The sequence below is a fragment of the Physeter macrocephalus genome, chromosome 13, assembly GCF_002837175.3.
Source record: "Physeter macrocephalus isolate SW-GA chromosome 13, ASM283717v5, whole genome shotgun sequence".
NCBI lineage: Eukaryota > Metazoa > Chordata > Mammalia > Artiodactyla > Physeteridae > Physeter > Physeter macrocephalus.
The window spans coordinates 13775928-13801682 of NC_041226.1; the positions used below are offsets into that span (position 1 = coordinate 13775928).

General features: G+C 33.0%; 1 protein-coding gene and 1 long non-coding RNA gene across 8 annotated transcripts in view; one reads left to right on the plus strand and one right to left on the minus strand.

Annotated features, from left to right (window-relative positions):
- LOC114487481 (uncharacterized) overlaps positions 1 to 25755 on the plus strand; it is a 440556-nt gene that overhangs the window by 402552 nt on the left and 12249 nt on the right. For 3 of the 4 annotated variants that reach the window (XR_008619003.1, XR_003682611.2, XR_003682613.2), the window contains one exon: positions 6442 to 6527. This is a non-coding gene — a long non-coding RNA (uncharacterized lncRNA). Of the gene's footprint in view, positions 1 to 6441; positions 6528 to 23125; positions 23211 to 25755 lie in introns of those variants that run through there. The other variant, XR_008619002.1, reaches the window with a different exon arrangement.
- The window catches only part of POSTN (periostin), a 34419-nt gene continuing 24568 nt past the window's right edge, over positions 15905 to 25755 (minus strand). For 2 of the 4 annotated variants that reach the window (XM_028497699.2, XM_007123339.3), the window contains 6 exons: positions 24955 to 25044; positions 23974 to 24063; positions 23136 to 23213; positions 22673 to 22756; positions 18265 to 18306; positions 16219 to 16707 (listed from right to left, as the gene is read on the minus strand). In XM_028497699.2, the coding sequence (XP_028353500.1) occupies positions 16670 to 16707; positions 18265 to 18306; positions 22673 to 22756; positions 23136 to 23213; positions 23974 to 24063; positions 24955 to 25044 (422 nt within the window). In that variant the 3' untranslated portion in view covers positions 16219 to 16669. Of the gene's footprint in view, positions 16708 to 18264; positions 18307 to 22672; positions 22757 to 23135; positions 23214 to 23973; positions 24064 to 24954; positions 25045 to 25755 lie in introns of all 4 variants that reach the window. The other 2 variants (XM_007123340.1, XM_028497700.2) reach the window with 2 other exon arrangements.

The window sequence follows — 25755 nt, forward strand, 5'->3', positions numbered from 1 at the left end:
ACCAGGATTTCTCATCCAAATTGCCTCAGTAGCTTTCTAACTGGTCCTTATTTTTCTTTTATAGTAGATAATATGCCAGATGTTCCTACCTCTACTTCATCCACAAAAAGCCTTAATGAATCTTTGCACCTACTTTCTGTTTTTATAAACAAATGGTAGTCTTTGTCTTCATAAACGGAAAAATAATACCTGCTCTTATACCTTCCTTTTTGTAAGTTGGAAGAAATGTTCCCTATTTGTCTTTACTTCTGCCTTCATAATCATCACCATACATTCTTTCATACTTGGATGGAGTACCTGTAAATATATTAGAGAATGAAATTAAATAACTAAACCTTAATTTTTATAACTATTTTAGTAGTGATGCATCATAGTAAAAATTTTGTAACATAAGAAGTACAATTTTACAATTAAAGATAATTATTTTTAAGATATTGCCAAAAGTTTTATTTTTGCCTATGCATACATATTTTACTTAAATGGATCCATGCTGTATATTCTTTGTAGTAACCTGTTGTGTAACATATTATTCTATTGTTCTCCTGATCATTCTGCCAGATCCTTCAAAAAAATGTATCAAAACATTTTCTACCTGGATATTATTCTAATAGCCATAATTTAACCATTCTCTTGAAGTCTGACATGAACGTTACTTCTATTATATTACTATAATATATATTTATATTAGTATTATATATGAACCTGTAGTAAACATTTTAGTAAGTGTGTAGTATGGTTCTCTGATTATTTCCTTTGAATAAATTATTGTAAGCTGAATTACTGGGCCAGAGTATTGGCATGTTTCTAATTCAAACTGATCCGTAGGAAAGCTGGCCCTATTTATGCTTTTACCACCAGAGTATGAGGGCACCCAGATGAGCTGTCAGGATAAGGGTGAGGGAAAACAACCAAGTAAAACCACATCTTGCATAGAATGTTAAAATAGTTGCTATTATAAAATATTTTGTAACTTCTGTAATATGAATACCGAGTTAACAGAAAGTTAACTATTATATTAGGTGTGTGGTGACTACAGTCACAGATTTCAGTGCTAGTTATTAGGGGGAAATGTCTAAAACTCATGAGAAACAATAGTATCCTACTAAGGAGACACTAGCTGGTATAAGTCTAGCCTGTGACTTAATATAGATTTGGTAGTTCCTTGGAAATATGCCTTTGGCCGATAAGTTAAATCTCATGTTTTTGGTGGTGAGTGTTGAAAATAAATTCCAACAAGTATGTTCTAAACTAGGAGAGATCATTTCCTCTTTAAATTATATGATATGCTCTATTAAAATATTTTATAACTGGAAGGGTAAAAGAAGTTGATAGTGATTTTTTAGATCACCAAGGTGTAAATAAAGAACCCCTAGGTATGAAAAGAATGGAATAAGGCCTTGACGATTTTTCATAATTAATGTATGTCTTCATATGCTTCTTATATTCTGAGGGGTGATTTATGTTCTAAAATATTAAATTTTGCTTTAAAAAATGTAAGAATCATAAATTAGACACGGCTGACATTTCCTTACCTGGATTAAGGAAACCTGTTTAGAAAAAGGAATGAAGGCAGGTACAAGGGACCTCAAGTAAAGAGGCTGTTGGTGCATATGATGGGAGCAACCTCTACAGTAATAGATCGAGCGGGAGCTACAGAAAACTCCAGCAACTTTCATCTCCTGCTTTGAGAGAATTCTGAACTATCATTAATCCTTTGGTACCCTAGAACTCAATTTTACCTAACCGTATAAGTTAAAAGAACACCATACTATTAAGCTCTCATGTAGCTCATCCAAACCTCACTCTCTCTGTGAAGCATGGACTCTCCTATGTTACCTTGCCCTTTCTCTGCTGACTTCAGTACAGAAGTCCCCAGCATGTTACACATTGTTGGACATTGTGAGAGCTTTTTCCTGGGAGAGGTCTGGCTCTTTATAGAGTCAAGCGCATTCTTCTTACCACAGTCTCCAGCCCACAGTGACTGGTCCAAAGAGTGAACACATAAATCATGGCAGATCAGTTGATATCCTTTCCACGCACTGAAATATAAAACCATTCTTTCTTCTGGGGCTTATAGACTAATATTATCAGTACCCATGTTCCATACCGTGGGTACAATCAGAGACAAAAACAAAAACAAAAGCCCAGGAAGAGCTAGAGCTTATTCGCATTGAGTTTCTTGTTCCAGTTCCTAAGACTCTGGTCTGCAGCTCTTTTTTTGAAACTTGGGAGCTATTTGTTTATGCTTACTAACATATAAACTAATAATTTTATTGTTTGGCTTGACTTATTATGAGTGGTCTTTCCATTGTTTACAAGTTAGTGAATCTTGAATAATATACACATGAACATAAAAGCTAGAAAATTTAGTTTAAAAAGTAACGTGTAATATTCAATTAGATAATGTGAGAGCATAACATTTAATTTTTTTCCTAGCTCCTATTTGTAGTGATTCATAATATTGAAAGAAATGGCATATTGTGTTAAACTTAGTAGCATTCTGAATTCTGTGTTCATGCATTTGTATGTGCTCTGTGCACAGACCTGACAAGTATTTATTATTATGCTTATGAATAGAAAACAATTGCAGTATTTGTAGACTAAAATTCTACAAGTTTAAGAATTGTCAGGAGCTTATATTTGTGATTGGGTCTGTGTTAATGAGATATGTTTCATAATGGGGCCATGATTTTTGCCAAATTCAGTTGTTCATTAACAACACTCTATTAAAAGTCAAATAATCTGTCAAAACCCCAAAATGGTCATTTCAAAGTAGTATTTCTGTGTGAAATGTTCACACAGAAAAGGCCATCTGGAGTTCCCAGAGCTGTGTTCAATCTGACATTGATCATGAGCTTTTTCATTTTATAAACATAAAGAATGAGCAGGAAGATTCAGCAAGAAGCCAAGTTCTTGTACATGGCAAGGGCTAGTATACACAGGATCTGATGATGGCTGGCTAACATAAAGAGACTATGAAGGAGAACTTAAATAAAACTTGTAAACTCTTAGATGCTTTCCTGTGACTAATAATGACCAACAGATGTGTACAGATGAGCAACAGCTTGAGAAGATTCTGACACCAATTTTTCCCTCCAAGTGCCTTGTTTACAGCCTAATTGTCTAGAAATGGCTATTAAAGACGGAGAGAAATTGGACTAATTCACAACTGGAAACACTGTAACTTTGATTTAGGAGAAATTGTTGAAAAGTATTCATTAAAATTTTGAGCAAATAAATATATTTATTTCAATCATCATTCATTAAATATAACCTATGTGAAACACACCTAATTAGGAACCACAGGGATGTCAAAATGAAAAAAAGTAGCACTGTCTCTAAAATCTGAGGTTTTATAGGAAAGATAGCACAAATATATAGCTTTATGTTTGCTGAATGAATTAATGCAGGAGAGATACAGTATGAGGTTGGCTATAACACGTGACCAAAAAGGGTTCCACTGAAGGCATATGTGAAATCAGAACAGGAATGGATGGTTTGCTGGGCATATCAAGAGGGGTGCCATGGACAATATGGGACTCAAGCTGAGCCTTCAACATGAGGAGGAATGAAACGTGGTAAATATTTAGGAGTACCTCAGTCAGTTAGTATACCCAGTGTTTGTGAAGTTTAGTGTGAGGTTAGGTTAATTTGAAGGGCATTGTGTATGCCTGAATAAAAGTTTAGACTTCCAGAGTTAAGTGAAAGTGCTAAGTTGCTAAGCAATGGAGTGACACCATCAGAGTTGAGTTTTAGGAATAAAAATAAGTTAGTTAATTTTTTAAACATGAGATAAGAGAAGAAACACTAGCAGTAGGATGCCCAGTTGAGAAACTATTGCTATAGTCCAGAAAATAAATCATAAGGCTCCAAAGGATAGTAATGGGATTCAAGACCAGATTCAGGGAAAACTGAGAAAAGAGATTCAGTCTATCATATCATTAAGAGCTCAGACTATAAAGCCATACTATATAGATTCAAATTCGATTTCTGCTCCTTGATAATCTGGGCAAATTATTTAAACTCTCTGTGATCCAATTTCCTCTTCTCTAAAATAAAGATAAAAATTATACCTACCTTATAGAATTGTCAGGAGGATTCATACAAAGTTCTTAACAGGTTCTGTCATATAATAGGTGCCAAATAGGTGTTATTTATTTTAAAAATAATTCTTATAATTGTATAACTTCTGGGTTCCACTAGAAATGTCAGATTGTCTGGATGTTGGTTGCTTATAAGTGTGAAATGGAAAGTCATAGGAAAGCTGTTTCCCACAGTGAGTTCATTAAGAAAAAATATATACTAAGTATAACCAAGTGACGAACAAGAAAAATGGAAACATTTATTAGAACAAAGGCACAGGATGATGACATAGCAGTGGAAGAGGCAGTAAGTATATGGCCAGAGAGGCTGGAAGAATGAAACAAAGGATTTATGCAGTGCAGATGATGTAGGGCATTTTGGGAAACCAAGTCCAAGAATTAGAGATGGGGTGTTGAATTTCCCCTTTTTGACGTTCATCTCTTGTGCAAGGGCATGTCTACCTTCTTTAAGGTCTGCAGGCTCCTAGTTGAAAATACAGGTCCAATTAAGGAGATGACGCTTTGTTATTACTACTAATTTTTGCTGTTTTGTAATTGTATTGTCTATGCCAGCCCTTGTGTAAGGCAATGGGAGTACACATGTGACCAAAACATAGATCACTTTCATGATAAGGAGATGTGAGTGTTTTATGTAATGCAAGCTCTGGGATGTGTAAGAGAAGTAAGAGCATGAAAATATGATGTATGGTATGTGTAGTGTAGGCAGAAGAGGTGAAGAGAAGCAAAAGAAAAGCCTTGTGTTGAAATGAAGAAATTATTAGAGGAATATGCAAAGAGAAGACATTTTAGATCTAACAGATGGGAAAAAAGGTGGAGAGAAAAAGCAAGAATAACTGAAATCCTTGCAGACTGGAATCAATGATGAATAAATGAGGCAGTGAGGAGGTCCATAGAAGTCTGAAAAAAATGTTGAGCCTCTGGTATGTTTAAGGATTTACATGTTCCTTACCATTTACATACAAATCCCATTAGCCATGTCTTTTCAATAGTACACATGCAAATATCCATTTTTAAAAGTTTTCTGATTATAAATATCAATGGTAGAAAGTGTATACCATACAGAAAATGATGAAAGGATTATAAGATACCTGTAAAACTACCTTGTTGATATTTTGAGTAATATTCTTCCAAAATTTTTGCACTTATTATAAATAGACTTATTCACAAATTCAGTATTGAAGCTTAGTATGTGAAAAGCCCAGTTGTAGACATTAGGGATATAGCTGTGAACAAAACAGATAAAGATCCCTACCCTCACGGAGTTTATGTGAGGGGAGGGGAATATATAATAAACATCAAATATTATCAATAAATCAATAAATTTTTTAGTATGCTTGAGGGTGATAAATACTATGGGATAAAAAAAATACGTAGGGTAAAAGAGATTTTAAGTGCCAGGATCGTATCAGTCTGCAACTTTAGATAGGGTAGTTAGGGTAGATCTCATTGAGAAGGAGACATTTGAGCAAATTCTTGAAGATGAGCAATATTTTATATATTGTAAATTATTATACTGTATATATATTATACTGTATAAATAGGTTTATATGATACAATTTCCTTTTAAAATTTTGTATAGTATAAAGTTTTCTGTCTTTAAACACATTTAAAAAGCTGTCGTAATCTAATCTGAACATTCAGGTTATTTAAAAAATGTTTTTTGTGGTTATATACGATGTTAATGTTGGGGGAAATGGGTGAAGGGTAAACAGAAACTCTGGATTATCTTTGCAACTTTTCCTTAAATCTAATATTATTTAAATAATAAGTTCATTAGAAATATTTTTGTTATTGTAAGAAATATGAAGACATTCACACCCAGAAATCTTAGTACTTAAATCTAAGTACTAAGTACTTAGTGTTTAGTACTTAAATCTTTAGTACTTAAATCTTAGTACTTAATCTTAGTACTTAGTACTTAGTATAGTCTTAGGAATTATTAGATCAGTGTTGATATAATTTCAAGCTGTTGGTATAATTTTCAAAAAGGTTATGCCAGCAATTCTCCCATATACTTCCATTTTCATCAAAATTTAGTATTATTTTTAGATTTGCCCAAATTTACTATTATGTTTTGAATATTGGTCCTTTGGGGATGGTTGTATTGTGGTTTTTATTTTGGGCAGAATAGGACTGAGAAAACACTGAGTTAGTTTCCTGCTGCCACAGAGACTTGTGAGCATGGATATAGAACCTTGTTCCCAAGGAGGGCACATGGGCCAAATGGCCAGGACGAGGTGGGAATGTGTACACCTTGGGTATACTGATGAGCACTGAACAGCAAACAGATCTGACTACATCTAAATAAGAGTTGTCTCCAATTTCTATGTGTATACAGGCAGTCCAGTACCTTTCTTCCATACCTTGAGATTACTGTACTGCAAATGCCAACTGGAACTAGAGACTATGCTGGATATCTAAGAAGTAAGTGGAAGAAAAACATTCAAATCTATATGTCTTGAGAATATTTACAGTTGACCAAAGATTAAGTTTTCTGCCAATCATAATGAATGTGACTAGAAATAGAGACTAAGTCATCAATAAGACAAATAAATTCTATTTCTTAGACACCTGAATTGAAGGCTTTAAAACCTCTTGTAAACAATAGCACCTTTAGAAATGATGTTTCAAATTGGGCTATAGTTCTACAGATGCAGGTACCTGAGGAAAACTGTTCTCTCAGCCGCCATCACTGGCATATCCAGTGTTTGATAATAGTTTCCAAAAAGAAATGAATGATCATTTCTATGTCTTACTGATTATATGCAAATTGTGTAGAATTAATGTTACTTTAATTAATACATTGGCATTCCTTTCCTAGTGCTGAGAGCATGTGAGAATTCTAAATTACTAGAAATGGATACAAAGTTATCAACTAATAAGCAAATCTCTTCAAAGCAGGGATTACATTTGTGTTAAAGGGACTAATTTCTACAAATTATTTAGTTCCAACCAGGTGGGAAATTATGAATTAAGTATGTGATTTGTGTTTAGTGTAAAATTACAGAAATATTTCCTAACTTGGAGTCTATTCCAAAGGTTGACATTTTTCTTTCTGTAAAAGACCAGGTAGTAAGTACTTTAGGTTTGTGGTCTATCTGTCTCTGTTGCAATTCTTCAACTCAGTCCTAATAGTATGAAGGAAGCCACAGACAGTATATAAATGAATATACATGTCTGTGTTCCAATAAAACTTTACTTACAAAAACAGGTAGTGGGCTGGTTGTGTCCATAGTTTGCTTATCCTTTGGCTTACACTCAAACTAGATTAAGCTATTTTGGGTTTGGTAGAACTCATAATTACCGCCAAGATTATATGACTTTTGTATTTAAAGGAACGCAGTGGGTTAACTGTCCTATTTCTCTGACCTATGCAAAGGCATGGCTGTAAACAGGAAGATAATAAAGGACTGAGGAAATTACCTAAATAATACATGCATAAAAGTATTTCTCATCAAAGACTATTGTAGCATAAACTGTGTTAATTTTTACTTCAGTCTTTTCCTACCCTTTGCATTAATTTTTCCAAAACAGTTCCTATGTTTGGCAATAAAACCGCTTAGGCAAAACTCATAGTAAAACAAGACCTAGGTATTTTATTTTCTTTTTATGCCCATTTTCCTGAAGATGTAATTACATTGGGGCTAAGAAGATAGTGAATACCAGAGAGCAGCTTTGGGTCTGCAGAGATAACAATGTAGTAGTTACGTATGGTTCCAGCAGGTTCTTTGCTGTCTTTGTCTGATGGCTGCGTACGTGGACCCCATCCATCTAAAGTGTGTGAGAGATGATCATTTTATTGTAGTAAAAGAGAAGCAAACAGAAATTGTGGCACAAATATTTGAAACTCAGGTATTGGTGATATATAATGAACTTAAGAAAAAATTTAATTGAGCTCTCCTAGAACAGGAAAATTAATGATTTCAATTTTTTTTTAACTAAATGGTATATTGTTCTGCCATATTAAGAAAAAAATCCAGATTGATTTTTATAATAGAGCCTTAACCTAATAAATAGTTTCTAAAGTTTAACAAAATTAAGTTGGGATTAATTTTCAGGAATAATTCATTCAGGAAGGACTTACTAAAATTCCTTCAACTGAGCTGGATCCTTAACCTACACATTGTTTACTGACCCTGTTTCTGTCCAGTTTTTTTTTTTAATTCTCATGGATTATTTCTTATATTTTCAAGCTAATTGTTCTTACCAACCCCTTGAAGGTTGTAATTATGGAATTTTTTGATTTATCTTTCATGAAGTTCCATAATTACCTTTTATGTTTCAGATTTTTTTCTGTATTTCCACAACTTTTTGTGAGACCTCATTAAATTTTAAGAAATTCATTAGTTAATGACTTTATTGCTAAAAATGAAAGTCATCCAACAGCCTTATTCACATATGGTCTAAGTTTTCCAAGTGTTGTTTTTAGAACCTAGGCTGGCTAGAAAATTACTAGTCTTTTCTCATCATATTGTGTAGAAATCTCATCAATGAATATTTAATGTTTGTAAGACATTACAAATATTAATGTTTGTAAGATGTTTTGTAAGACCTTTCAGAGACTCTCAGAAGTGAAGACAATGAGGCTATTTTCAATTAACATAAATAAGTGCTTAAAACTTTAAGAAATGTTATTTTCAGAGTTTATAGATAAAAAGAAATAACTTCAGATGAATATAAAAAGAAATCTCAGTAAATAAAATTCAATTACCATTTTCCTTTAGACAATTTCTTTTTTTTTATTGTCTCTCTAGCATTTTTTTTAACATCTTTATTGGAGTATAATTGCTTTACAATGTTGTGTTAGTTGCTGCTGTATAACAAAGTGAACCAGCTATATATATACATATATCCCCATATCTCCTCCCTCTTGCGTCTCCCTCCCCACCCTCCCTATCTCATCCCTCTAGGTAGACATAGACAATTTCTTATCGGTGTATATGTGAGTGCATGTGCACATTGAACAGCAATGTTAGTAGCTGTAAGATATTTCATCTTGAATTCTTTTTCTGTTACTTATGATAGATCTGTGTGCATCCCATCAACATGTTTCCATCTGGCTCTTCTTATGATTAACATTTTCCAGTTGGCTGCTCCTATTTAGAGTTGCAGTTTATGATTATGAAATGGAATTAATATAACTAAATTAAATTAGAGAAGCTCTTGCATTTGCAGGAAAAATGGAATAGCAGGAACCAGATTTACTCTCCTGACTAAAACTATTAAAAAAAAAACAAACAACAGAGAAAAATTTCTGAAGAATGGTATTCTAGAATGGTGCCTGGGCATCAGGCAACGAATGACAGTGATGCCTGAGAGTCAGGAAACAGGTGAAGTGAGCTCTATGATTGTCCCAGTGTTCTGTTCTGAAAGACTTGTCAGGTTGAAGTACAGGAAGGGAGAATCCAGGTGGAGCCTGGCTGACTCATGGAAGTGATGAGATAGAGCTGAGTGTAAAGAGAGACTAAGAAGGCTAGAGTTCACAGGACAGAGGACCAGAGTAAAGAGAGCTGCACAGAGAGAGAACTTTAAAGATATGCAGAGGGCTTCCATGAGTATTCAGCAGGGTAATCATCAGCACATGATTAGAACTATTAGAAAATTATTAGAAATAATTTATTAATCATTAATTATTAATCACATTAATATTAGAAAACTAATAGAGAACAGAGGAAAAATACATCTGAAAAGATTAGAGGAAGCAGTACCTCACATTCACACAAGGCCTAGAATAACACCTGTTCCCACCAGTCAGATTGGAAAACCTCATAATTCACTGGGCATTGAGAAAAGTACTCAGAAGGACCATGCCTAAATAGCAGGGAATAATTAGCCTCAGACTATACACAGATCGGGCACTGCCTAACAAATCTTAGGAGCAAGACCTGAATGGACTAAACTGTTTCCAAGAAACTTAACTACATCCTAGAACAATATTCAAGAATATTTGTAGGAATGCAAAATATCTATCATCCAACAAGAAAAATTTACAGTGTCTGGGAACCAATCAAAGTTTACTAGCATGCAAAGTTATATATGGGAAATAATGAGGACAAAATTCAATCAGTTAACTGACTCAGAATTGGCACATTGTTAGAATAGCAGAGAACTTTGAAATAGTTACCATAATTATATTCCATATGTTCAAAAAGTTATGGAGAGACATGCAAGATATTAAAAAAAGCCAAATTGAACTTCTAGAGATGAAAACTATAATGTCTGAAATGAAAAATTCAGGGAATGGATTCAGGGTCAAGTTACACATTGCAGAAGAAAGGACTAGTGAACATGAAGACATAAAATTAGAAACTCTCTAAAATAAAAACGCACAGAGAAAAAAAAGTTTAAAAAAAAAAAGGGCAACAGTGAGCTATACAACAACTTAAAAGTAGTCTAATATATGTAGTTAGAATCCCAGAAAGGAGAGGACAGAACAAATCATTGAAAACTGAAGAAAATAAAATTTGATAAAAATCCTAAAATCACAGATCTAAGAAACTCAATACATCCTAGGAACAAAAACATAAGATAAACCACCCCAATCCACATCATAATCAAATTTTACAAAACCAATGGCAAAGAGGGTAAAAAGTACATATTAAGTACAGAGGAAATAAGAATGAGACAACCAAGAAAACAGTGAAATAACATCTTTAAAGCATTATAAATTTAAAAAGGCAATCTGGAATTGCATATCCTGCAAAAATATTTTTCAAAAACAGAGACAAAATAATGATTTTTGTAGACAGAAAAATTCAATTTATTGCCAGCAGATCTGCACTAAAAGAAATGTTAGGAAGGGGAAAATGATACCAGATGGAAATATGGATCTACACAAAGGAACAAAGAACATGAGAAATCATCACTACACGTGTAAATAGATATTTTTCTTATTATTTCAATTTCTTATAAAGATAACGGAACTTTTAAACATATTTAGAAAGAAAATTAGAAAGTACTTTGAATTTAATTTAATTTTTAAAACATGTGAAATGTTGTGAGAGACCACTAAGCAATACTTAGTGGGGGAATTTATACCACTAAAGTATGGTATTAGAAAAATGAAAGTTTTTAAGTCAATGACTTCAGCTTCTACCTTAAGAAATTAGAAAATCAAGATCAAATTAAAACCAGATAAAGCAGAAGAAAGACAATAATAAAGATAAGAGTGGAAAATAGTGAAATAGACGATAGGAACACAATACAGACAAACATACGAAATCAAAAGCTTATTTGAGTAAATCAATAAAATTGATTGATGGCTAGCTAGACTGGTTAGGAGAAAAAGAGAGAAGACACAAATTTCCAGAACTGGGCATGAATGAGGTGACATCACTAAAGATATTTAAAGGATAATAATGGAATATTTTGACCAACATTGTGCCAATACATTTCAAAATGGTGTAAAATGGACAAGTTCCTTGAAAGACACAAACTACTAAATCTCATTCAAGAAAAAATAGATAATCTGAGTAGCCTTATACTTATTAAAGAAATTGGATATTTAGTTGTTTCTTTAAAGAAAACTGCAAGCCTTGATGATTTCACTGGTGAATTCTATCAAACATTTAAGGAGGAAAATATTATCAATTCTATACAAAACACTTTCTAAAAACTGAACAAAATTCTTCACAACTCATCTTGTGAGGTCTACATTACCATGATACCAAACTCAGACAAAGAGATTACAATAAAAGAAAATCATAGACCTATATCTCTCATGAACATACATGTGAAAACTGTTAAAGCTTTCATAAATTGAATATATCATGACCAAGTGGAATTCATCCCAGAATGAAAGAGATGAATGAAATGAAGGATTTACATCCAAAATATTCAAAATTAATTCCATTCAATTCACCATATTGTCAAACTGAAAAAAAAAAACAAAAACAAAAACCCACATGATCATTTGTATAGATGCAGAAAAATCATTTGGTAAAATTCGACATTCATTCCTGATAAAAATTCTCAGCAAACTTGAAATAGAAGTCACTTTCTTCAACCTGATAATGGAGAACTATGAAAAAGTAGTGATGCTAACATGAAACTAAACATCATACTTAAGGCTAAAAGAATGAATGAATGTTTTCCCTCTAAGATCATGAAGCCAAAAAATGCCCACTCCTGCCATTTCTATTCTAAATTATACTACTATTCAATTTCAACCAATGAAATAAGGCAAGAAAATATTAAAGGTATTAAGATGGCAGAGGAAAAAGTAAAATTGTCTTTATTTGAAGACAACATGTTTGTCAATGTAGAAAACATGATGGAATCTACAAAAAGTCACTAGAACTAATAAATGAGTTTAACAAGTTTGCAAAATACAAGCTCAATACACAGAAAATAAACAGTCAGCAATTGAAATAAAAACAATGCCATTTATAATACCATCAAAAATATCAGGGCTTCCCTGGTGGCACAGTGGTTGAGAGTCCGCCTGCCGATGCAGGGGACATGAGTTCGTGCCCCGGTCCGGGAAGATCCCACATGCCGCGGAGCGGCTGGGCTCATGAGCCGTGGCCACTGAGCCTGCGCGTCCGGAGCCTGTGCTCCGCAACGGGAGAGGCCACAACAGTGAGAGGCCCGCGTACGGCAAAAAAAAAATCAAGTACTTAAGGAAAATCTACAAAAGATGTGCAAGACTTGTACACTTAAAATAATGAAACATTGGTAAGGTAATTAAGGAATACCTATACAAACAGAGACATATATTTTGTTCATGGTTTGGAGACTCAATATTGTGAAGATTTTGATTATCCCCAAATTGATCCATAGATTCAACACAATTTCAAAGTCCAGCAGATAACTCTTTTTTTTTTTTGGTAGAAATTGCCAAACTGATTAAAAAATTCATCTGGAAATGTAAAAACTTAAAATAGCCAAAACAACTTGGAAAAATATGAGCAAAGTTGGAGTACTAATTCTAACAGATTTATTGATTTATTTCAAACCAGTCATTGTGACATTTCAATTAAGATAAACAAATAGATTAATGGAAGAGAATAGAAAGAAACAGAAATATATACACAAGTATATGGATTTTTGACAAAGGTATAAAAGGAAATCAGTAGACAAAGGATAGTCTTTTCAGAAAACAGTCCTGGAATAATTGGCTATCTATAGAAAAAAAGAAGAACCTCGGTTCATACCTTGTCCTATAAACAAAAAGTAATGCAAAATGGATCATATACATCAATGTAAAGCCTCAATCTAATAAAAACTTCTAAAAGAAAACATAGAAAATTTTTGTGATCTTTGGTTAATAAAAGATTTCTTAGATATGACACCAAAAGTACAATCCATAAAAGGAAAAAAAAGAAAATAGGCTTTGGTATCTTCAAAAACAATGCTAAGAGAATGAAAAGTTAAGTCCCATGCTATGAGAAAATATTTTCACCTTATAAAGCTGATAAAGGACTTGTATCCATGATATATATAAGGACCTCTCAACTCAATAATAATAATTTTTTAAAAAACAACTCAAAATTGGCAAATGGTTTGAACAGACACTTCACCAAAGAAGATATACAAACGTTAAATAAGCAGATGAAAAACATACATTAGGGAAATGCAAATTAAAACCACAATGAGATACCACTACACACCTATTAGAAAACCTAACATAAAGAAGACTGACCATGTCAAGTGTTGGCAAGAGAAACAGGAACTCTCATGTACTTCTGGTGGGCATGCAAAACAATAGAACGCCTTTGGAGTATGATTTGGCAGTTTCCTAAAACTTTAATCCTATACCTTTCGTCTGATCCTGCCATTCCACTCCTACACATTAATCCAAGAGAAAGGAAAGCCAGACAAAGAAGAAGCCATGCATACTATGTGATTCAGTTTATAAAAGGTCTAGAAAATGCTGTTGTCTATAGGGACAGAAAGTAGATCACTGGTTGCTTGGATACTACGGTCTCAACAAAAATCTCTATAAAGCAATATTTCTCAAAGTTAGGGTGGTGGACCTTGTGCATCAGGATTGACTAGAAGGGCTTATTTTAAAATTCAGCCTTAAATTTAATGCCATTTATGCAGAGGATGGTTAGAAAAGGAGCTGAAATAAAGTAGTGCAGAGTAAGCACAATTTCAAAAACAGATGTGTTTGCTCTATTCAAGTTTATGCTTGCTGGGTAATGGGCATGTGGTAAGCTGATTGATGGCCTGATTTAAGAGTACAGTGCAAAAGAAGTAAGAAAAGTTATGTAAATTAATTGAGCCTCATGTTTTTCTTATGAAACTGGAGATAATAAGACTCTTGAGAATTTTTAAAGGAATAAATATTGTGTGTAAAACACATACTACTCTGCAGCTTCGATTTGTGGAAAGTGTCCCAGGAAGATTGATATCTATCTACCTATCTATCTATTGATCTATCTACCTACCTATTATAAATTCTTATTTTGCCGTTTTAAATTATTGTTTATTTTCATATGTTTTAACCTTCTTTCTTTTTATTTGTATTTGTTTATTTCTATTTTATAAATAATTTCTCTTTAAATTTTATCTTTGTATTTGCATATGTCACTTGGCTGTCTTTTCCCAGAGATATATGCTAGATTTTTGTATGTATACTCTCAAATACTGATTTTTTTTCTCCTATGGTACAAAAAAACCCATCAGGGCCTTAAAATTAAAGGTAACAGTCTTTTAAAAAACCCCTCGGTTTCACCCCTACTGTCTCTGATGACCATGTTCAAAGTCGAACTTTGCAACACCTGGTTCATTATCAAATGCAAACCCTGAAGGGAGCTAACTGAATGAATCCATATATTCTTTGTTCTATGCAATCAACCTGTGATCTTCCAGAGGATTATTAACAACATGCTGTCTGTCTGGAATAGCCATCTGTGTTATTGATGATGTAATATATTCTACCAGCACCACCTTACATAACCACCTCCTTTGACTCATTTTGGTTAAATCACAGCCACACTCTGTCCAGTTTAGATTGTAGTCCAAAGATTCTCTACATGAGTACTGAGTTGGTAGGACATTTTGTTTCTTGGCAAGGGCTCTAAATGCTAGACATAAATCTCACCACTGTCCAGACTAGGAAACAGTCTGGAAAACCCAGGCTACCCAGACTTCCGCAGTTAGTGGCACCGTTAGAACTTTATATCTCACTTCCTTACCTCAATTGCTCCTCAAAGAACCAATGCTTTTCAGCTACCTCAAATCTTTTCAGATCCTTTAGTATTACTCTAGTGCTGAGCCTCTGATCCAAGAAGTATCTTTAGTTTGGTCTTCCTCAGTTTTATAGTCTCTCAATGACCAACTTTCAATGCATGATATAATTTATCACACTATCACAGGTCAGTTTCTCAGCAGTATGGGTTCTATTCCCTGTCTGCTCTTATCTCTAGTCCAAGATAAGGATGACATTTGTTGAGATCTGAGTAGATCAAACTGATCTCTTTATCATTCTCAGCAAACAAATATTTTCTTCCCCTCCTTTTTCATGCAGTAGACTCTTATGTTACTTCAAGTCTCTGTTAAGGGCATCTCTTTGGCTCCTTCTATGTTAGCCTAAGCCTAGGAATAATTAATTGAGGTATTTGTGCTCCTGTATTGCTGTTTATTCTTCTATTATAGCCCATGGTACATTGTGGATTATTGATTTGTCTTTTTACCCTTTGAGGACAGTAGCTGTCTAATTCATCTTTTGAATCCTCATAACTTAGCACAGTTCCAGGGTTATACTATGTACAAAGTTGATGTTTAATTATTGCTTCATTGTGTAATGATTGTTTATATATCATAATAGTTTTAAAAATTTGAAAAACACTAAATTCATTCAATTTCCTTTAATGAGTATTTGTTATTAAAAAAAAAAGAGGTATAAAGTCCTGTTCCCAAGTCCAAACCTCTTATTAACTTAAACCTTGAGTTTTTTGAATTACCCACTTTGAAGTAATTCTTTTTATATCTGAAAAATGGATTTATTGAAATGTTTGAGATAAAAATATGTATTGCAAGAAGCATAAGACAAACATTTCAAGAGTACAAAATTAGTTGTAGAAATAACATAATTTTCTGGTAAACCCACATTGTTTTACAAATGTGCAAAGCTTTTTGATATAAAAGTTTTGGTTTTGTTATTATTTTTTTTAATACTGAGCACCCATTTTTATTTATCCATTTCCCATTGAGAGGTAACTCCTTGCATGCATTTTATCTATCCATTATTCAAGGTTCAATCTTCTCAAGGGGATAACAGCTCACCACGCTGAGATTTGAACTGTGATTAATCCAGTGGCAAGGATTTTCTCTCATGGATTCCAGAGTTAGCCAGAAATTTTAATGTCAAGATGTAAAAGCCTGTAAGGTGTTAACGTTTCCCTCAGATTCTATCCCACAGGAGGCTAAACCCACAACTTCCCTTCTGTTTCTCATTCAGAAAAAAAAATACTATATTTGCATTCAGAATTGTTCAGTGATTGCTTTTTTGTGTTGGTGGTTCATTTCTTCACGTCAGCGTGGCTCTCATATTTTTCCTTTAAGATCAGGTTGTTGATTTAGGGCTTTGTAAACTTTGTTGTCTGGTGTCTGGATTTTCACTGAGGACGACCTTCCCTTGATCGTCTTCTAGATCCTGATTAGGAAGAAGGGAGAGCATATAGATTGTAAATGTGATGAAACTATAGTGTTTAAGAATATGATATTTTATGCATAACTATATCTATAAAAGACCATCATTTCTTATTATAATAAATGTTAGATTATGTTTTCTTAATAATATATTCTGGTTATGATGATGAAACCAAGTCCTCTTTTGATCAAAGGTATATGAAAATAATAATTTAAAGTGATGATTTTAGTTCCTTAGAAAATTTGGATGAATTTGCATGTTTAGAAGAAATCTGTGATAAAGCCTTCAGTTAAAAACTACGTGTACGACCTAAATGTCCTGCGTTAGATGAATGGGTAAAGAAGATGTGGTACATATATACAATGGAATATTACTCAGCCATAAAAAGGAACAAAATTGGGTCATTTGTAGAGATGTGGATGGACCTAGAGTCTGTCATACAGAGTGAACTAAGCCCTAAAGAGAAAAACAAATATCGTATATTGATGCATATATGTGGAATCTAGAAAAATCTTACAGATGAACCTATTTGTAGGGCAGGAATAGAAATGTAGACATAGAGAACAGATATGTGGACATGGTGGGGGAAGGGGAATGAGGGGCTAATTGGGAGATTAAATTTGACATAAATACACTACCATTTGTAAAATAGCTAGTGGGAACCTGCTTTATAGCACAGGGAGCTCAGCTCGGTGCTCTGTGATGACCTAGTTGGGTGGATGGGGGGTGGCTGGGAGGGAGGTCCAAGAGGGAGGGGATATAGGTGTACATTTAGCTGATTCACTTCATTGTACAGCAGAAACTAACACAACATTGTAAAGCAATTTTACTCCAATAAAAAAAAATTATGTGTACAATTGAGTCTTTAGTTTCAAATGTCTAGATTGGACTGGGTTAAAATCAGATATGCCTATAATGCATTTATAAGCCTTCAACTTCTTTTGACTATTAGTATATGATTATCTTAGAAATTCCAAACATGTAATTATTTTAAGTTCCACAAGGGAAATCTTTGAGTTTTGAATGCATCAGAATGTAAGGTAACCTATGTGGAAGATTAGAAAATGCACATAAATAAAGTTATAAAGAAAATTATAGTGCATGGGTGATACATACATGTATATAACCTACACATTATATCAAAATATTTTACATACCTATATTAATCATTTTCTATATGTGTACAGTAGATGCAGTTGTGAATTTATTTTTGTCTCAAACTGTAGCCTCATTTTAAATAATAGTTTCATAGAGTTCAGGTCTACCTGCTACCTATTTTTGCTCGACTCTGGTATTCAAGGGTTTCTTTTCAAATTAATTCTACTTGAGTCTACCTCAGTGGTTCAGTATGTCTAGCACTTTACATGAGTATAATTACCTTTCTTTTAACATTTGTTTTTCTGATATTTTATTAATAGTGAAAGATTTATTTTCTGATTCATATCATCAAAATACTTTGCTCAAAATAAAATATATTAGAAGACTCTCCTTTTCTTTGGTTTGTCTTAATATAACAAAAGGTTTATCGTATATGCAAATTACCATAGTCAATATACTTACCTTGAATTCTTCTGTTGGCTTGTATCTTCCTCACAGGTGTGTCTGAAATTAAATAGCTTTAGTTAAAAATACTTTGAAATTATGGCTAATATGAGACAGGAAACCATAGTTGAGCAGAAGAGTATAAAGTTTTAAATAACCCTCATGTAAACATGTAGATTTCTTTTGGAGTAGTGAGACTTTTGCACTGGCAACAAACAGACATTTGTTTTCCATATATCATAATGAATGTTTACTATTTGCAAAACATATTGTTTTATTATGGCATGTAGCACCCCAGATGATGTTCCATTTTTGCATGGAGTGACTTACATGACTTTTTCACCCTTTTTATGAAAAGCATCACTTTATGATGAAAGGATGTCTAACATTCTATATAAAGTTTAGCAGAAGTATCTTCCCAGATATATCCACTCACTTTTTCCGGTCATTCCTATTTGTGATGTATCAGACTTCTGCCTCTGTAAAATTCTCATTGTAAATTAATCATGATCAACTTATAATACATGAGGACAACAAAATATCATAATTCTAGAAATATACCAGTAAGCAATTCAGGAAGTGTGTGCCAACATAATCCCAAATTTAATTCCAATCCTACAAGACCATTTAAAAGTTAAGTAGCTAAAAATAATAAAATCTTCCTTATTTTAGAATTTTAAGTGTCTCATAACACTGCAGTTTTTTGTTTTTATAGTTGCAAAATACTTCCCAATTCCTCATTTTTCTTTTAACTCATTGACAAGACCACTTGGTCAACCTAAAGTCACATTTTCACTCTGTCATTGGGACATTTGAGATCAATGACTAAGTGTGGTCCCTATAGCGACTTTGTTTCTCTGCTTACCTTCTTTATTTTTTCTCCAAGTTTTGACTTCTTGATTTTTATATATCATCTATACTCAACAATGAAGTCAAAATTTTTGTTTTATATATATATTCAATTCTCTGAAATCCCATAAAAAATAAGACATGAGACTATCACCAACAGTATTTTGGGCTGTATAATATCAAGTTTAAAGAAAAGGGAATGAAACATTAAGCATTTTTTGAAGAATTCTGTTTCTGTCTACATAGCACATTTCCAACATGTCTTTTATTCCCCCCAGAATATAAGATACATAACCATTTATCACACTATATTAATACTATAATAAAATACAGAACTATAGAAAACCTCATTAGATTGGATAGTGAGGGAAAGTTTATGTGAGATAGAAAAGTCTGAATTATGGAATATGCTCCAGTTGATATATTTTTCTTAACTTCAGGTTTACTTGATCACAAAAAGTGGCTTATAAAATGTTGTCATGAAAAGATGGATCCAGTCTTTAAGCAGTGAATAAAAGCATTGTTTATAATGGACTTATTAAATTCCAAAGAGCAACTTATTACGCAATTTAAAACAAGATTTCAACATTACTTTTCAAAACAAGCACTTACACTCAGATTTTCTTTTATAAATTTGGCAGCATCCAATTAATTATATCCAATTAACTAACTTGTTAATTTATTACTATTTGGCTATGATAAAATCAAAATAAGAAGTGTTCATTGTGGCAAACAAACATCTCTGGAAGAAAAGCTTGATTAAAGTGCAGAAAACCAGATTTGCTCTCAGTGGCTCTCTGCCATCTCAAACTGAATGACACTTGTATTAGGTCGTGTTTAGAGAAGCTAAATGTGGCAAGATAAATCAATCATTGAACAATCCCACAAAAATGCTCCTCTCCACCACATGTTTCCTGAAACATACAAAATGCTTCAGCTCACTTATTTGCAAAATTTTTGCATTTTTACATGGCTTTGACTTTGGAAATTTAGAGTGTAAAATATTACTTTGTTGACCATGTTAACGTTAATTGACCGTAATTCTGATAGTAGCTAACATCACTGAGAGTTTATATGTGCTGAACATTATTCCAAGTGCTTTTCATATGTTGATTCATTTATATGTAGGTAACATTACTATTCCCACTTTTCAGATTAAGAAAGCAAGGCAGAAAAGCATCAATTTATAATACAAGTTAGTTCAAGTTGGAACCCAGATTTGGAGGCCAGACCTACAACCTGATCCTCTGTTCTCTACAGAAGCCATAAATCTTTACATGTTATACAGGCAGATTTGTCAGAACCTTCCCAGATAACTTTTTGTTGTTGTTCCTTTCTCCATAGCCTACTACTTTGCTGTTCTCCCTTAATTACTTTAGTAGTTTCAGTAAATGTAGTTCTATCTAAGACAAGAGTGAAAAACTCTACACATTTTATGAGAAGAATTTTTAGTTAAGGGGTCTGAAGTGTTTCAATGACAGATCATAATATTAGTACCACTTAGCCATGTTAATAAGCATGACCTAAATGATTGAGGAATATACTCAGTTCATCAAAATGTACTATATGTACCACAATATGAGCAGTTCAGATAGAAAACTCCAAGCTTTGAGATGAAGACCACATTTACCTATAGATCAATTATCAATACTCTGAAAGAAAAAAAAAGCCAATCTTGCATGACATAATCTTTATTTACACCAGCTCCTTTGTAAATCGGTGTCTCTTGGGATCTAGACAAGAGACACTTGTTACTCAGCGTTGACCCAATGGTTTTACAGGGCTGGAAGAAAGAAAACTAGCATGTCCACTTAGTGTCCAGATATTAGTAACTATACTTCTTATATTGTCTTTCTTATGAGAAAAAAACAAAAAACCTTGGAAATGTTTTGATAAAAACTTATGTTGTGACATTGACAAAACGAACGCATTATGAATATGTGGAGAAACCAAATACTGGGAACTAAAGGAGTCAACCTTTGGGATGAACATAAACCAGAGTTAAAGAAGGATTCCATTAACAAAAATTACAGTATCTTATTCTTGTAACAGGTATTATCTTTTCTTGGCTGAAGTTAGTCTTCAGCACTTAGTTCGTTGTTTATAATGGACTTGTTAATGGGGGCTTATTGAAGGGGAGGAAAACATACTTACCGAAGTTTAAGCCTAAATAAATTAAAGCAATATATACAAGTGCAGTTACTAATTGGTTCATTCTCTACAAAGCACTGCCATTCTACAAAGCCGCTTACTATGGCAAGGACTGAAAAAAAAAAAGAATTCAACTTAATTTTCATGTCTTCACCTCTTCCCTCAAATCCCTACCTTTTTCGAGTACAGTGTTAAGCATTTAGGGGTAGATGAGTAAGTTCTGTATTAGATCTCACAGGAAACTGGTTCTGTTGTGGCTTTGGGAGTGTCACATATTCCCTGCAGTCTGAAAGGAAATCTTGTATTTTTCAGACACAAATTTTTCTCTTGAGGGGAAATTCAATCATTGGTTCAATAAAAATTATTTATTTTTACTATCACTGAACAGTATCAATACTATGTAAGAGATTCTACCTATATAAACGTAAAGAATAAGGAAACAATAATTGCCAAAAATATACACGGTCCCAAGAGAATTTACTACTTCTTGGACATAGTACTACAATTTTTAAAATTTTAAGCATAAAAACCATTGGGACCATACTTTGGATAAACATTAAACTTCAATTTAGTGTTTCTCAATTCACAGTATATTTCAAAGAGCATATTTGATTTTTCTAAATAATTTAAATACTTGTTTCTCTAAAACAATTTCTCACCTTAAATTCTTTTATTGTTAAGAAAATGAACTAGAAATTAATTTATTCAAATACCAATTACCCAAATTATACTTTATTAACATTTACTATTTCTTTGAGTAATTACCATTGAGAGTTTGTGTAAGATTTTGAATTCTTGTTTTTCTTCTTTCCTTTTAAAAGTAGGTCCTTTTAACGCCATACGCAGAGAACATTCCATATTTTAAATATTAAAATTAATTTCATATGCAAAATAATTTACAGCTCCAGGTATAGATTATCACTCAAACTGTTAGAAGAAACAGATAACCCATTCCCAAGTATGTAGTTTTGGAAAATAAAAATACTAAATGCAATTTTTTTTTGCTAGATCTATGCACTTAAAAAATTCATAAACATGCCTCTTATTATTGTGGGCACAGTGAATACATTTTTTAAAATATAAAAAGTATTTCAATTTGGGCTTCTTTAAATAACTACCAATTTTTAAAGTATCCCCCTTTCACATACTAAAAATATCTTTACAGTTGTCTGTATCAAAGCAAAAAAATATTCACTGCTCCCCATTGAACTTTTTAAAGACTGTTTAAACTAGTAATTCTTTCTTTATAACGTTTACTATAACCACCATTGACCCAATCAGTCTGTTAAGACAGACATGATGTTGTCTTTTTTAACCTAATTAAAGAAACAAAACAAAACAAAACCTGAATGCTCAGTCTTTAAAAAGTTGAAAATCTCAGTTATCAGAACCTGTTAAGTGGGTTAGTTGTTTCCCTTTTACTAACCTCCCTGAAGTAGTCTTTTAATTTCTTCATCTTCAAATAAATGACCATCACCACCTTCAATGAATTTGGTGACCTTGGTGACCTCTGAGAGGATACATGTTTATAGCAGAAATTGGTTTATGTAATAAAAAGGCAGGAGACGTGATGTGATATATAATGGCATCTGCCCAACAATGAATTCCAGACCAACACTTGGTTCTTTCTTGGTTTTTAGTGTTACTTTTTGATAAACCAATTTTCTTACAAAGTTGTTGAACACTATAGCAAATATAGAACAAAACAATCAATATGACTGTCATTTGAGTTTCATTCCCTATCTTTGGACTTTTTTCTTGTGTTGGTATGGAACTAGAACAAAGGAATGAGATAAAGTAGAAAGTGTAAGAGGCTTCAAAGATTATTTTAGACTTTGATATAGATAGCTTAAAGAAATCCACATTCTTATTCTTCTAGACATACTGACCTTCTTGCAACAATTTCTTCAGAGTTTCGTCTGTTTCTCCACCACTAGTTGAAATTCTAGTGTATTTTATTTCAGGACCTAAAGGAAAGACAAAAAAAAAAAAAAAAAAAAGGATCTGAAACAAGGCTGGGCAAACTTCCTCTGTAAGGGTCACATAGTAAGTAATTTAGACTTTATGGGTCTTGTGGTCTGTGTTGCAGCTATTTAACTTTGTCCTTTAGAGTGCAAATAGCCATAGACACTGTATAAATGAATGGTCACACTGTGTTCCAATAAAACTTTATTTACATAAGTAGGTGGCATGGGCCATATTTGCTGACTGCTTGTTTAAACATGGACTGCCGGAGAATTCCCAAAGACTTAAAAAATAGCTGAATTCAGAATTTTAGGCTAATTCACTGATGGGAGACTGATACAGAGGTTTACTGAAATTATTGATCAGTTGTTCTATACAAAGTTGTATATTATTTTGGTGTGTAGATGTGTATGTGTAGACCTTAAGATCAAAGGGAAATCGAAGGAGGGAATTTTTTTTTTCCTAGGATTTAGTAACTCATTAATAAATAGCAAAGTGAAGATAGTGTATTATATGATACACATGAAAATTCATAATAAATACACATGCTTATAGATTTGTCCCAAATTTTCCAATTCAGAGGAAAACATAGATTACATATTTAGGATTAGTATTATTTGTACCAAAAAAGAAATAAAGTAACTTCAGTAACCACTAAGAAAATGACTTAGTTTCTTTAATGATTCTTATAGAGATATTTTAGGATTAAATGGTTTGCTCTTTATAATCCAGGCATAGTTCATATACAGAGTTAAAAATTACCTGTAATGATTCGTTCTTCTCTTGTCTCTTTTTCAGTTATTTCCACAGGCACTCCATCAATGATTTTGGTGTATTTTTTAATAATTGGCTCTGAAATAGGGGAAGAAAATGCATTTGATTTATCCCCTTATGGCATCTAAATGGCCATAAGCTAGACATTTTAATGATTAAATGTATTTCTCACAGCAATGCCATTTAGAATTCAATCATAATAATTTGGGGGATGTATCTCAAATAAATTCATATAACAGAGGTCTAAAAGGTAGTGGTTATGTCCTGAGTCTTGGGTAAGGGAGAGAGCCAACTAGCAAGCTAACACTCCATGTCATATTTGTCTCTTGACTGCGGAATGAGTGTTCAGGGAGAATCCAGGGAATTATACATCATTAGAATGCGAATCTTACAAGTCCTAGCAGTGACGTATTAGTCAGTCTTATAGAATGGCCACTCTTTCTTCTAAGTACAATATGTTCTTTTGTATTGACATGATTGTTTTCATTATATTTCATAATCATCCTTGCATATGCAGAGTAATGACGGTTTTGTTGGAACTGGTGAGTTAATGGTTAAATCAATTCCAACTATATCCATTAAAAGGTAAACTATGGGGGCTTCCCTGGTGGCGCAGTGGTTGCGCGTCCGCCTGCTGATGCAGGGGAACCGGGTTCGCGCCCCGGTCTGGGAGGATCCCACATGCCGCGGAGCGGCTGGGCCCGCGAGCCATGGCCGCTGAGCCTGTGCTCCGCAACGGGAGAGGCCACAACAGAGGGAGGCCCGCATACCACAAAAAAAAAAAAAAAAAAAAAAAAAAGGTAAACTATGTTTTAATTGATTGGCTAATAAGAATCCGTAACTGAGAAAAGTTTTCCCACAATTTATATAAAACAAAAGTCCAAGAGAAAACCTCAGATATTCAATATATTTAAACCAACACTGTTTGAAAATGTTCACAGTAGGCTACAGGAAACACACAGAACGCACCTCCATGGATCACTTCAGTTACTGTTTCACCTTCTTTAATCAGTCTGAATTCAGGTTCACCTTCAATTTTGACCTTTGTTATTGTGGGTCCTAAGGCATTGTTTCAGGAGACAAATTATCATGTTAATGTAGTCCTTTAAATTTACCAGAACAGGAAATTTATTTCAACATTTGGTGTTGCTCAAATTTCAAAGTGGTTTCAGGCTTTATGAAATCGGTTTTAAACAGTTCCCATTGTCCTCAAATTAAGCAGAATTTATGAGAACAAATGACTCAGCCTATCGGTATGCTACTAAAATAACTTTCATCTGCTTTAGCATTTAAATTGATGTTTAACTGATCCATTTATTCATAGTTGTAAAGTATGATCATGCAACATATTATATGTGACTATACATTGTGAATCATTACAGTATGTACAAATTTGAGTTGCTCTAATGATAACTAGTGTAGATCTTACTTTACCATACTGATATTGTCTATTACTTTCTTTTCTTGTTAAATTTTTAATTTAATTTTTAATCAGTCAATATCTTACATTTTTTATCTAATGGGCATGAGACTGAACATCAAAAAAGCCCAACTTTATGCCTACCTTTAAAATACGAAATTCAGGTTTTATGAGAAAATAGATTTGAGTACTTACCTTCTATATGTGAATGATGCATATATTTACTAATTAATAGTTAAACAGTCCTTCAAATGCAAAAGTTAAGTATTGCATTTGACTTGCAAAATGATTTTGCTCCCAGAGAAAATCATTTTGAATGTTAGAAAGCAGATTACTACATTAGTTAATCA